This window comes from Engystomops pustulosus, chromosome 7, assembly GCF_040894005.1.
Source record: "Engystomops pustulosus chromosome 7, aEngPut4.maternal, whole genome shotgun sequence".
Taxonomy (NCBI): Eukaryota; Metazoa; Chordata; class Amphibia; order Anura; family Leptodactylidae; genus Engystomops; species Engystomops pustulosus.
Window position 1 is genome coordinate 165,358,751 of NC_092417.1, and position 13,776 is coordinate 165,372,526.

Here is a 13,776-nt window from a genome sequence, read left to right on the forward strand (position 1 = left end):
CATTTTAGACCGGGGGCTGCTAGAAATAACACATATGTGTTGGGGCTTTTACAGGGCGACCAATTTTTTTCTCTAAGGGACCATGGTAAGGGGGTTACACGATCCGGTCCCTGGAGGGGGAGAAAAATAAATAAATTTGGGTGCGGACAGTCCTAGGTCTGCTTCTCCCTTCAGGCCCTGCACCATGCGTTATTCAATGATTTAGCTTTGACTGGAGTGTTCCTTTAAAAGGAGTGTTTCTAACATGAGAATGGGTGGTGTAACTGCAGCGAGTGTCAGTTCCCTTTGCTCGGCTGCCTCTCTATTCACTTCTATGGATAATTAGGGTTGCCCTGACTATAGTTGGTAGCTCTGCTGTACAGAGATGAATGGCGCTTAGGTGCAATACCTCACACTGCCCATGGTCTGTTTTTTTTTTTTAATAAGTAGCCGCACTTTTCAACCTCCTGACAACCCCTTTAAGCCTTGAAACTCCCATAGGAGTATATAGAGCGGCCATCTTACCACACACTGCGACAGAAGGAAACATTGTTGAGATAAAAAAAAGATATGACAAAAGATGTCCTAAAGTGACTACCCCCTCATCATCTACACCCACCTCTTTACCGCAGGTCTCCAGCAGCACCACATTGCCCACATTATCTCCGGTCACCACACACTTCTGGCTGGCAGATACATCCAGGCTGCAGTACCACATCCTAGAAGGTAAAAAACATGGTTATACTTTCATTCTCAGGACATTCTGAGAGATTCAGTTCTACAAAAACAATGGAGTCACGGGATGCCAGACCACTTCTATAAAACATGTAAGTGCAGTCTAAATGTGCGCCAGCAAACCTGTGTTTAGTACTGGTACATTAAAAATTACACAGCTTGTATTTTGCTACAATGTATCAGACTAAACAATCCACTTCTTATGTATGTAGCATCTCTCCAGACTCTCTTATGTATGTAGCATCTCTCCAGACTCTCTTATGTATGTAGCATCCCTCCAGACTCTCTTATGTATGTAGCATCCCTCCAGACTCTCTTATGTATGTAGCATCCCTCCAGACTCTCTTATGTATGTAGCATCCCTCCAGACTCTCTTATGTATGTAGCATCCCTCCAGACTCTCTTATGTATGTAGCATCCCTCCAGACTCTCTTATGTATGTAGCATCTCTCCAGACTCTCTTATGTATGTAGCATCTCTCCAGACTCTCTTATGTATGTAGCATCTCTCCAGACTCTCTTATGTATGTAGCATCCCTCCAGACTCTCTTATGTATGTAGCATCTCTCCAGACTCTCTTATGTATGTAGCATCTCTCCAGACTCTCTTATGTATGTAGCATCCCTCCAGACTCTCTTATGTATGTAGCATCCCTCCAGACTCTCTTATGTATGGAGCATCTCTCCAGACTCTCTTATGTATGGAGCATCCCTCCAGACTCTCTTATGTATGTAGCATCCCTCCAGACTCTCTTATGTATGTAGCATCCCTGCAAACTCTCTGGTGAAGACAACCACTAGCCTCAGTGCTCAGGTTCTGTATCATAGCTTGGTATAAAAGATCAGCACGAGCTGTGGAAACGGCAGCTGTTCCGAAAGTCCCATAGAGGTGGTTACGGAAACAGCATAGAATAATGAACAATTCCGATTCTATAACTCCTAAATTTACAGAAACATAGTAGCAGAGCGAGTGTAACGCCCATTCAACGCCAGTGTGGATAGTGTGGATCAGCCATTTACGAAGCAACGACAGAGAGAGACAGATCCTCATCTCAGGCACAAAACACTCAGCTGGGAATAACTTTAGTTTCTGAGGCTTGTAGACTACTGCCTGATGTGTCACGTTAACATTAATAGAGTGCACCCAAGCGCAAACTGTATTTACTCTGCCCTGCCCCACCAATAGCAGGAACAACCTGCCAAAATGTCACACAGGAATAGTCACAATTCTGCAACTTCTTTGACTAAATGTTCAATAAAAAGGTTCTATCATTTGCATCAGGGGTTCTGAGCGGGGACAGACAGTTCTGCCTTTTATGGGAACCCATCAGGGGTATTTGGGACACTAAAACATCGATACAAGTCCCAAAATGGCCTTATCATAACTCTGTCTGGAGTTCATATGGACTTCTAGACTATTTTTCATCCAAAAATATGGACAGGTTCGCTTTATTAACAAGGTCCTGGACTTTATAACCCCCCCAAATGTAATCCACAAATCCGCTCTTACGCCCAGTCTTCAGTGTTGGTGAACGTCTGTACTGTCCGCCCGCTGAAGTCCTGCAGGACGGTGCTGCCTGCGACCGATGATGTGTACAGCTGATTCGTATTAAAGGGGTCAAATTTCATCCCAGTGATGCAGCCCCCAGCTCCAATCTGCAAGAGAAGAGTAACATGAGGAACACGCCCTAAATTTGTTTATCCCGTCACCCCCCCGTTATACTTACCCCAGGGATCATGGTGTTATTCAGCTCCTCGTAGTCCCACAATATAATATCGCCACCTTTGGAGCCTACAGCCACCGTGTTGGGGTGGGTCGGGTGCCATTCTAGCGTGGTGACTCTTCTGTCAAAGGGACTATTGGTGCGATAGAGAATGTACGAGGCCAAAGACCGCAGGAAGGGGGTCTGCAGATACTGGGAGAGAGACAGACACCTCCTGACACCTCTGTAGATTGGATGCAATGCAGATATGAATGTACATCACACCTAGAACCTACCTTAGCCCTAACATTCCCACCAAGTGTGCTCCGGTACAGGTAATGTACAATGCTGGTCTGTCCGTCCTCTGGTTTCTTGTACTTTCTCTCATTTTGTAATCCTGCACGGTAAAGATATACAGAATTAACATTCACAGAAGTAAAATAGACAAAAATGAAGCTAAAAATTGCACAGTGCTCTATTAAAGGGAGTTTATTGTATATGCAATACTGCACTCGGTGTTAGGCATCTCCCCTGGAGACCTTTTGTGCATTCTGTCCTCACACTTCTGCGCTCTTAGCGCTCTGCAGCCAGTGTAAAATATTGTCACTTCAAATCTGTAAATGTACCATTGCATGTGTTGTTAGTAGCAGCAGGACTGTGAAATATTTATATTAGATATTTATATTAGATTTATATTCTAGGACTGGAGTCATACCCTATATTGCTGTGTTCTGTGCTCTCTGCAGCCAATGTTGGGTATTATACCTGCAAATGTGTAATCGTACCACTGTATGTGTCGTTATTAGCAGCAGGAACGATATATTTGTTCCAGGACTTAAGGTATATCCTCATCCTGCTGTGCTCCAAGTTTTAAGCACAGGACTGCCCCATAGCGCCTCATTTTCACAATCCTAGATTATAAATCTATATTTCAGTCCTGCTGCAGAACAAAGGCGTGATTAAACATCTCTCCAGGGACAATACCTAACAAAAAACCAAATCAACCCCTACACTCCTCAACAAATCATGAAACGCCTCTCAAACTATACATACAAAATACCAAAAGAACCAGAGCGGCAAAAAACACTAATCTGTAAAAAGTAATATTCTTTATTTAGAAATAAATACATCAATTCAACATATATAACCCTCAAATGGGGAAAGAGTATAAATACAATGTATAGGGGACACAAGTAGCCCAAGATGGAAATAAAGGGCAACACAGGAGACCAATGGCTACCCCTATTTAGCCCAGAGTCCAAATAATATAATAGATAATGACAGTGATGTGGTCAAAATATTTGACTCAAATAAATAGGGAAAAAGGGAAAAAAAGTGGCAATAGTGCAGTGAGGATAAACCATGCACAACACTGGAGGTACCGTCCAGTGTTGAAAAAGTATCAAATTGCCATTGCACACTTACCCGAAAACATAATGGACAGACGCTGGGCAGATCAGAGGAAAGCCAAAGGATACACCCCGACGCGCATTTCGCACAAATGCTTCCTCGAAGCATTTGTGCGAAACGCGCGTCGGGGTGTATCCTTTGGCTTTCCCCTGATCTGCCCAGCGTCTGTCCATTATGTTTTCGGGTAAGTGTGCAATGGCAATTTGATACTTTTTCAACACTGGACGGTACCTCCAGTGTTGTGCATGGTTTATCCTCACTGCACTATTGCCACTTTTTTTCCCTTTTTCCCTATTTATTTGAGTCAAATATTTTGACCACATCACTGTCATTATCTATTATATTATTTGGACTCTGGGCACAATACCTAACAAAGGCTGCAAAGTGCCCAGTACTGTGAGGGCATGACCCTCTGTAGAAGCTACCATGCTAGAATATTAAATATATGTCACAGTCCTGCTGCTACTAAAAACTTACACATTAGCACAGCTCTCCAAGGACAATTCCCAACGCTGGCTGTAGAGAGCACAGAGCCCAGTAGTGTGAGGATATGCCACACTGTAGAAGCTACAATCCTAGAATATTAATTTATATTTTACAGTCCTGACAGCTACTAACAACATACACAAAGGTCTGATTACACATCTTTCCAGGGACATTACATCTACAATAGTTATATATGTGTGTGTGTGCTGTGTACTTCATAGAGGCAGAGGCTCTATTGGACCTACAGACAATGTAATCGGCAGGGGCCCCCACCCCAGGGCAGTTTTGATCCCCCACCTTGCAGTAGGTGGTATTGTGCACCGGTATCAGCGTGTGACCCCCTACATCATACACATTTACCTTTGCTGCACTCTGGGGCATCCACATTTTTCTTTCTACCAGATTTTTTGGCTCCTTTCTCCGTACCAGGATCAGGCTCTCGTTTTTTCTTCCCGGGGGGCTCTTCTTTGGACTCTTTCAAGGTGGGTGGCTCTGATGTCTTCTTTCCTTGTGCTGATCTTTTGGGCCGCATCTGTGGGAGTGAAATGAAACATATAGGTTTAGCACCTAATTTTAAGCAACAATTCAAGGGTCCACACAAAAAAAATTTTCAGTACAATCTAAGAAACAAAACGCAGGTTCGGCACCATACCTGTTTTGTTTTCATGTCAATGGAAAAGAATCCTATCTTACGTTCTGGCACCAAAAATTTCGGGACTGTCTTAGTGGGGTTGCAGTCACATTGCAGCAGCTGTCATTACCAGGCCATGTTTGGCACCTGGGCAGCTGCATGTGAGGGGTGTGGGGGCAGAAGGTTGCAGCACCTGTCACTAGTTACCAAAAAAAACAAAAAAAACAAAACCAAAAACCTAATCCTATTGCAGCGCGTCATGGACAAGTTCGCCACCCCCTGTGATGTCAATGGGTGGGGGGCGTTGATCGGCTGCCATGACAGCCTCGGGTCTGTCTGCGCCCAAAGTCGGAAATACCACTTTTTTTTCCCCATTTTGAAAAATATAGTGATCAAAAAGGTCATACAGTGCTAAAAGCAGCAGCATGGAAAATAGTCAAAAGTTGGACAAAAAAAAAAAAAAAAAAAAAAGTGACACCACCCACAGCTCTGTACACAAGTATCAAAAAGTTATTAGCACCAGAAGACGGCAAAATGAAGAATAATTTTTTTTGTAAATGTATGAAAACATTATAAAACCTATACAAATTTGTTATCCCAGTGATCGCACCGACCCAAAGAATTAAGTAGACCTGTCATTTGAGGCGCACAGTGAAAGAAGTAAAATCCAAGCCCACAAAAATATGGCGAAATGTGTTTTTTCACCATTTTCACTGCATTTGGATTTTCTTCCCGCTTCCCAGTACACGGCATGGAATATTTAATACCATCACTATGCAGTGCAATCTGTTACGCAGAAAACAAGCCTCATACAGCCGTGATGGGAGAAATCTCAAGGTTGTGCTTAGTACAAAACACATCTGTTAACCCTTCATCATGTGATCAGAAAACCGTCTACAACTACTGTGAAATGACTCTGGTCTAAAAGATGGCGCCGGCATCTGAGATAAGACTGGAATGTGCCCACCCTGAGGCCTTGGTCATTTCGGATCTTCCTATCAAAAAGAGACACAGAACAAATTTGGCAACACCTACTCGTGTTTCTGTAGGAGTTTGTGTATTTCCTTGAATAAAGCAGAATTGCCTTTGCTTCTGACCAAGAGGGAATTGTACTGGAATACTTATTCCTGCCTGGTGTAATGGGTCAATTTGGACTCCTATAAAAAGGGAGGTCTCCTCATACGGAGATTTTACAGGCACTGCTGAGATGACCATGGAGTAGACAAGCCTGGAGACGGCGGCCAGCACCTAGGACACATGGCTGGAATCCTTAGGTAACCCAAGGGGGAGACTGATCCCTTCCTACCAGCAAGTCTGCTGATTTACATAAATCTGTATCTTTCCTGTGTCACTCGGGCTTTCTGTGGTGCCTGTTCTGTGCCGCTGTCTGGTCACAGGGTCGTCCCTTGGGACGATGGGACGGGGCGTTGTCTCTGGTGGACATAAGAACCCAGTACAGTTCAGACTGACTAGTGCTGCTATATCGTCCTTGAATTGTTTGCTGCCGGCTTTGTGTGTCGAGAGGAAAGAGACTGCTGCAGGAGTTAATTTTATTCTTTGACTTCCACAATATAATACGTATAGATCAAATTTGGCAAAAAAATGCTGTGAGCGAGATCCTGGTGGAGAGCTGCAGTAACCGTCTGATTGTGTCTACTGAGACAGCGATGACCCCACTAGAGGTGGCACTAAAGAGACCGGTCACTTGGGGGGGGGTCAGGCGTTGGAGGAGCCAAGATGGGTGGCGGAGGGTGTTCACCTTGAGGACCAACGTTGGGGTGTGCAGGAGCTGGCCGGCCTGCGCACACAGATGGGCGGGATAACCGGGGGGCAGAGACCTTTGCGGTTATGGTTAGAATCTACCAAGGAGTCACCGTCCCCGTTAAATATTCGGGGACAGAACATGTTAAAGTTGCAGACCCATGGGGGGTGGTTGAAGGATAACAACTAGCACCAGCCAGCGGATAGAAGTGGTCAGAAACTTGCACCGTGAGAACAGTTCTATAACATAACCAGGGTGCAGACAGACTTTGATGTTGGCTATTTCTGCAGACTGTTGGTGTCTCGTCAGATAGTAATGAGGGGGGACTGTAACTATGCAGACTACTGTAAACTTACAGGCTGATTTAGATGAAAGATTCCTTCCCAGCAAAAGTTTAATAAGTTGAATAACTAATTGGCAAGAAAAATGTCACAAAGAGAAGGTGGATTGTAAATTACTGGATCTACGTGGAGGATCCTTCAGAGTGCCGCTTATCTAAGAGAGCTCCATAGAAAGAGAGGGAAAGTATGAGAAAGATCAAAGTGGTTGTTGTGGAGAGTAGTTTAACCCCTTCCCGATGCGTCCCATACATGGAGGGGAGCCCTTTCCATAGCCGGTAAGTCTTTGATGCATATTGCCGCCGCCCCCCCCCCCCCCCAAATTTTTTGTACAGGTCTTAAATTTGTGTAAATGTATGAAAACATTATAAAACCTATACACACATTTGTTATTTCCGTGATCACACCGTCCTGAAGAATAAAGTAGACATGTCATTTGGGGCACAAAAAGAAATCCGTAAAATACAAACCCACAAGAAAACGGCACAAATGCGTTTTTTTTTCACTAATTACACGGCATTTGGAATTTTTTTCCTGCTTCCCAGTACACAGCATGGAATATTAAATACCGTATATTCCGGCATATAAGACGACTTTTGAAGACAGAAAAATCTTCTGTCTTCTCTGGGGTCGTCTTATACGCCGGTAATCGCGCCCGCCCGCCGTGCATTCACGGCAGCGGTCGGATCGCGCTGCATGGAGAGGGCTCACGGGCTGAGTCCTCTCCATAGCCGGTAAGTCTTTGCTGCATATTGCTAGCACCGATCGCGGGTGTTCTCACAGCGTTGGCTGCCGGCTCCCCGTGACGTCATCGGGGGCGGCGATCCGTCTCCATGGTAGCCTCGGGTCTTCCGAAGACCCGAGGCTATTTCGTTTTAACCCCTTCATTACAATGTGCTGATAGCACATTGTAATGAATGAGGAAAATCCCCATCTGCCATATACTGTAGTATGGCAGTATATGATAGGATCGATCAGACAACCTAGGGTTAAAGTACCCTAGGGAGTCTGAAAAATAGTATAAATAAAAATAAAAAAAAAAAGTTAAAAAAAAAAACCCTAAAATTTCAAATCACCCCCCTTTCCCTAGAACTGACATAAATATAAATAAACAGTAAAAATCATAAACACATCAGGTATCGACGCGTCCGAAAATGCCCGATCTATCAAAATATGATAACGGTTTTTCAATGCGTTAAACCCCGTAACGGAAAATAGCGCCCAAAGTCGAAAATGGCACTTTTTTGCCATTTTGAAAAATATAAAAAAATCTATAAAAAGTGATCAAAAAGGTCGTACAGTCCTAAAAATGATATCATTGAAAATATTATCAAATTTCGCAAAAAATGGCACCACCCACAGCTCTGTACATCAAAGTATAAAAAAGTTATTAGCACCAGAAGTTGGCAAAATCAAAAAAATAATTTTTGTACAGGAGGTTTTCATTTTTGTAAATGTATGAAAACATTATAAAACCTATACAAATTTGGTATCCCCTTAATCGTACCGACCCAAAGAATAAAGTAGACCTGTCATTTGGGGCGCTCAGTGAAAGACGTAATATCCAAGCCCACAAGAAAATGGCGCAAATGCGTTTTTTCACCATTTTCACTGCATTTTTTTCCCGCTTCTGAGTGCATGGCATGGAATATTTAATAAAATAAAAATTTAAGGTACAGTATGGTAACATTTACAGTAAAATGGACCATGGTAATGTTGTTGTTGTATGCCCGATGTTTATGAGCGACAGTTTTCCTGCTATATACCTGCATGTCATAAGAATTTAAATTAAAAAAAGGACCATGTTAAATTCAAAACAGTTTTTTTAAAATTTTTTACCGGTGTTTTGTATGCGTTGGAAAAGGGGTAGTCTTATACGGCGAATATATCTTAAACTCTATATTTTAAACAGGAAAGTAGGGCGGTCGTCTTATACACCAGAATATACGGTACCTGTACCTGTATTTTTGTATCCAGATTTGATTTTTATTTGTTTTATTTGTTTTTACACATAAGGAAACATCTGTGGAAATTGCTGCCGGCAGGTGGTCAGGATTCTTCAAGCCCACAGTAGCTATGCTCTCAAAGAGTAGATTATAGATCCAGATGTTATGTTTTTAATATATGCTGACCCTTTATCTTGTTATAAATTTACATTGTCCCTTTTGTGTTTTGTAGCCTAGCGAGCTTGTGGGACTCCAAGATCAAAGTTCTGACCTTTTTGATTATTCCTAGGGCACTGGGGCACATTTACTTACCCGGTCCTGTTGCGATCCCCGAGGTGCGTTGTCCGACGAGGATTAAGTCCGGCGCGATTCACCAAGATTGCGCGTCCGATATCCTGCATGTGTCGCTTCTCCGCTCAGGTCCGACAGAGTTCACCTTCTTCTTCCTGATGTATGCCAGTGCATTGTCTTGCGACACAATTTGAATTTTAAATCACGCGCTCAGTCCGAATCAGTTGGGTTGTCCGAAGGCCGTGCCCCCTATTTGTGTCGCATTAAAGTCAGCGCAACTGTGCCAAAATCCTATCATGTGCGCCGAAAATCCCTGTTAAATGCGGTGCAAAATGGAAATAGTTGGGAAACTCGGCGGAAATGCGGTGTGCGGACCCTTCGTAAATGTGCCCCAATGTCTCCTTGATACTCCTTGTAACTGTTGGAAGCTTCTATACCCAGAGATAGATATTTCCAAAAAGACTAGCGGGTCTTTCTCCAAGGTCACCAACATCCAGGGACGACAAAGTAAAAAGGACAAAGTCTTGTAGCTCACTATTCAGTAAGATGAGACCCTCTAGTGTCTGAGCAAATATTGGCAGTTCGGTCATTTCTTATAAGAACCTCTCAGATGGTTCCAAATTACCAAAATTACAGTTTACGTACCATATGATATTTTATTGGTGTGCCTACAAGTGCAGCCCAAACACTTCACAAAAACCTGGTTCTGATTTATTTTTGAAATACCCAACTTATGAAGAGTTAATGAAGAAGAACATGAGCAGGACTGATGTACTAACCCAAACTTGTGGCTTTTCACACAATAATAATAATAATAATAATAATAATAATGTAATCTCAGCACCCTCAAATTCCGTAGCGCTTTACAAATCACATGTCACCGATTATTAAAATATCTAAAATAGAATAGGTTTTTTTGTAGATGGCTCCAGAAGCATGGGAGAAGAAGGACAGTTCTACACTCTTGAGGTTCTGCTTTTGGTTCTCCCATATGGCGGGCTAGAGATTTCCTCACCTCTGGGGGTACTTCAGTAAGACAAGGTAATTAGCTGTCTCCTATTACCCAAAGAAGTAGGCATTATAAAGGTTGGACCACACATATGGGTCTCAACTATGGAGGCAAAAGGGAAACCGTGCTGCAAACATAGCGGCCAAGGAGGTGGCAAGGAGAAGGGAACCCCAAAAGTTGCCTCGGTGAGTACTGGGAAACGTTAGTTTGATCCACAGGTGCTCCGGACTCTGGTGAGGGCAGGGAATGCTTTGTGTAGATGTGTCGGGTTAGCAGCGGAGCAGGGACCATGTCACCAGGTTCATATCACCATCTGTCCATATATAGTCTCAACATCTCCAGGACTTCCCCAGACACAAGGTATCCATTTAATTCAATTAAATAATTTTTTGCCCAGCCCAGGATTTGAACCCACAACCTCCACACTCCAGCTGCCATAGAGAGACGGGACGGAGCCTCTATCCACTAGGACAGTGATGGCTAACCTATGGCACTGGTGCCAGAGGTGGCACTCAAAGCCCTTTCTGTGGGCACTCAGGCCATCACCAGAGATGACTCCAGGGATCTTCCTGCAGTCCCAGACAGCCCAGGACTTGCTGTGCACAGAGCTATTTTATAGTGACAGTGCTACCTGGGACTATTTTCTGCTTTATTGGTGTCCTCAGGTGCTGGTATCAATGAAAACTGTGACAGAGAAGGGAGTATAAATCACAAATTACATTTCTGTGTTGGCACTTTGTGATAAATAAGCGGGTCTTTGTTGTAGTTTGGGCACTCGGTCTCTAAAAGGTTCGCCATCACGGCACTAGGATGTCTATGGGAGGATTTCATGTAACTAAGAGCTTCACTGTGAGTGAAGCTTTTTTTGCGTATCCATTGACTTTTATGGACACATACAAGGAATAGCACGTCCAGCACAACACGTTTAGGTGGTTAAAAAAAAAAAAAAAAAAAACTCTTCTTTATTCTCAATTAAAAAATAACAGCATAAGGAAGACACAGCTAAGCGTCACAGACCGACGCGTTTCGACATATCGTGTATTTATCAAGGTCTGGCAATGGCATTGACTTTTATAGATGTACGTATAGATAAGACAAAATAATGCATGCAATTTTTTTTCTCACCGTCTGCACATCCGTGACAAAAAATGGACATGTGAACAGACCCATAGGAAACCGTTTGCCCTCCGCAAAAAAAACGGATAGCAAAACTAACCATCTACATGAGCCCTAAATTATACTATTTAGTATACTATTTTATATTAACATCACTAGGACAACCTTTACAATACAGATCATAAATACTATACCATCCACAAAGTACCAGGAAGGTTAAGAGGTGGAATGGGAGGTAGAATAAAAATCCAAAAGGCGATGCGGATGTGGACTGGGAAACCATGGACCAAGGGTCTACCATTACCAATAGCCCTGTCAGTAAAGATATAGGCCAGTAAAAAGACAGGGTTGAGTCCCAATGAGATTTCATTCATCTCTGTCCTTAGATTAGGAGGTTGTTATTTACAGTTGCTCCAAATGCAGCGATACTGTACTAATGTATGTTTTTTACTTTTCTCTTCCATTCTAGAATATCATTTAGGATCTCACTAGTTTTAACCTGGAGATTGGTTGGTGATAAAGAGACGTGAACCCCGGATTTCAAGATGCCTTCCAGGTTCTGCCGACAACAAGATCCTCAGTAAAGCAGAAGAAAAACCTAACTGGATTCACTCAAGTCAAGTTCGTTGCTTTTATGCCCAATTAGAGAAAACCTACCACTTGACGTGACGAATACCAAAAAAACGTATATGGGATCAATTCAATTTAACATCAACAATAAGCCAATACCATATTATTATAAATTCAGTTTTTATTGTACGACAAAATAGACAATCCAAGAATATATTAAAAACATAATAAAACCACAACAACACAAGAGGTGGTGGTCAAAAGTCTACGACAGTATATTCCACAGTGGGATATCACACCTAGGCACATGAGGATAATCACATAATAAATAGTAACAGGTATTGACAATGCCCAAAACGGAGCATAGTATGACCTACAAGTGCCTACCTATAAAATTATGAATCACCAGGCCACCACCACAGCACCCCGACGCACGTTTCGCCGTCGCTTCCTCAAGCGGGTGTCACACCCCCTTGAGGAAGCGACGGCGAAACGTGCTTCATAATTTTATTGGTAGGCACTTGTAGGTCATACTATGCTCCGTTTTGGGAATTGTCAATACCTGTTACTATTTATTATGTGATTATCCTCATGTGCCTAGGTGTGATATCCCACTGTGGAATATACTGTCGTAGACTTTTGACCACCACCTCTTGTGTTGTTGTGGTTTTATTATGTTTTTAATATATTCTTGGATTGTCTATTTTGTCGTACAATAAAAACTGAATTTATAATAATATGGTATTGGCTTATTGTTGATGTTAAATTGAATTGATCCCATATACGTTTTTTTGGTATTCATCTCTTGATAGGTATGGGGATTATATTAGATTGTAGAGGGTATCTTTGTTGGTATTCATCACTTGACGTGACGTCAGGGTGAGCTGGTGCTTCCTTTCATTAGTGTCCTAAACTGCTGTATCGCGGTTTAAACACTTTTTATTCTTTACATTCTTCGGCGCACCATGCGCGCAGCTCCCCGGCATTTCCTATGTAGGCGCGTGCATGGTGCTTCGGCTATAAAGTTTAAAAAGTGTTTAAACCACGATACAGCGGTTTAGGACACTAATGAAAGTAAGCTCCGGCACCAGCTCACCCTGAGCTGGTGCGCGGTGTATGCATCTTACACCTACCACGTCAAGTGGTAGGTTTCCTTTAAATATTTGACAATGACTTGATAGGGAAACCAATAAATCTCTAGTACTGACCACCTATGGCATTCTTAGGTTTGGGGTGGATAAGTGATTAGGAGTCTGCCCTTATACGATTAGGTTTGTTTCTCTCGTGTGTCCTTATAATCCTATTATTCTGTCCTTCATTGCATTTTGGTCATACTTTGTGTTAAGAGGTAAACATCCAAGACTAGTGAGGATGTGTATAGGTTAGGTCCCAAGATAAAGAAAAAGGAGTCCAAAGCCCAATGTACGGATTACAATGTCATCCAGCCAAGGTATGTGAAACCCTGAGGTATAGAGAGAATCTGACTTCTATTTGTGCACATCCAAGGAAATTGGAAGGAAAATTTGAAAAGGGAACGTACATTGGCCAAAGTCATTAGGTAACAGTAAACAAAAATGTGGACTGGATTAATTATATATGCCAGAGGTCGTCATTAACGTCTCACCATACGTCATAGGCAAATGCTACCCCCGGCCTGGGAATACACCGACCACACTGAACTCTGTGCATGGCGAGTGAGCATGGTGAATGCGCCGTGAGTGCGCCCGATGCAGCGAGTGTTTAGTGAGAGTGTGCCAAGTGCACGGTGTGTATGTGTAATGCAGAGGTCATCAGACGCATTA

The 13,776-nt window shown here is 42.8% G+C and overlaps 1 protein-coding gene and 1 long non-coding RNA gene across 3 annotated transcripts in view; one reads left to right on the plus strand and one right to left on the minus strand.

Moving 5' to 3' along the window:
* Nucleotides 1–13,776, minus strand: part of DDB2 (damage specific DNA binding protein 2) — a 29,248-nt gene that overhangs the window by 6,206 nt on the left and 9,266 nt on the right. For both annotated transcript variants that reach the window (XM_072118751.1, XM_072118750.1), the window contains exons 2-6: nt 4,672–4,843; nt 2,712–2,812; nt 2,440–2,628; nt 2,223–2,368; nt 599–698 (exon numbers count right to left, since the gene is read on the minus strand). In XM_072118751.1, the coding sequence (XP_071974852.1) occupies nt 599–698; nt 2,223–2,368; nt 2,440–2,628; nt 2,712–2,812; nt 4,672–4,843 (708 nt within the window). The remainder of the gene's footprint in view (nt 1–598; nt 699–2,222; nt 2,369–2,439; nt 2,629–2,711; nt 2,813–4,671; nt 4,844–13,776) is intronic.
* Nucleotides 6,012–12,095, plus strand: LOC140069054 (uncharacterized). The gene is made up of 3 exons (XR_011848701.1): nt 6,012–6,216; nt 10,202–10,473; nt 11,874–12,095. It is a non-coding gene; the product is annotated as an uncharacterized lncRNA (long non-coding RNA).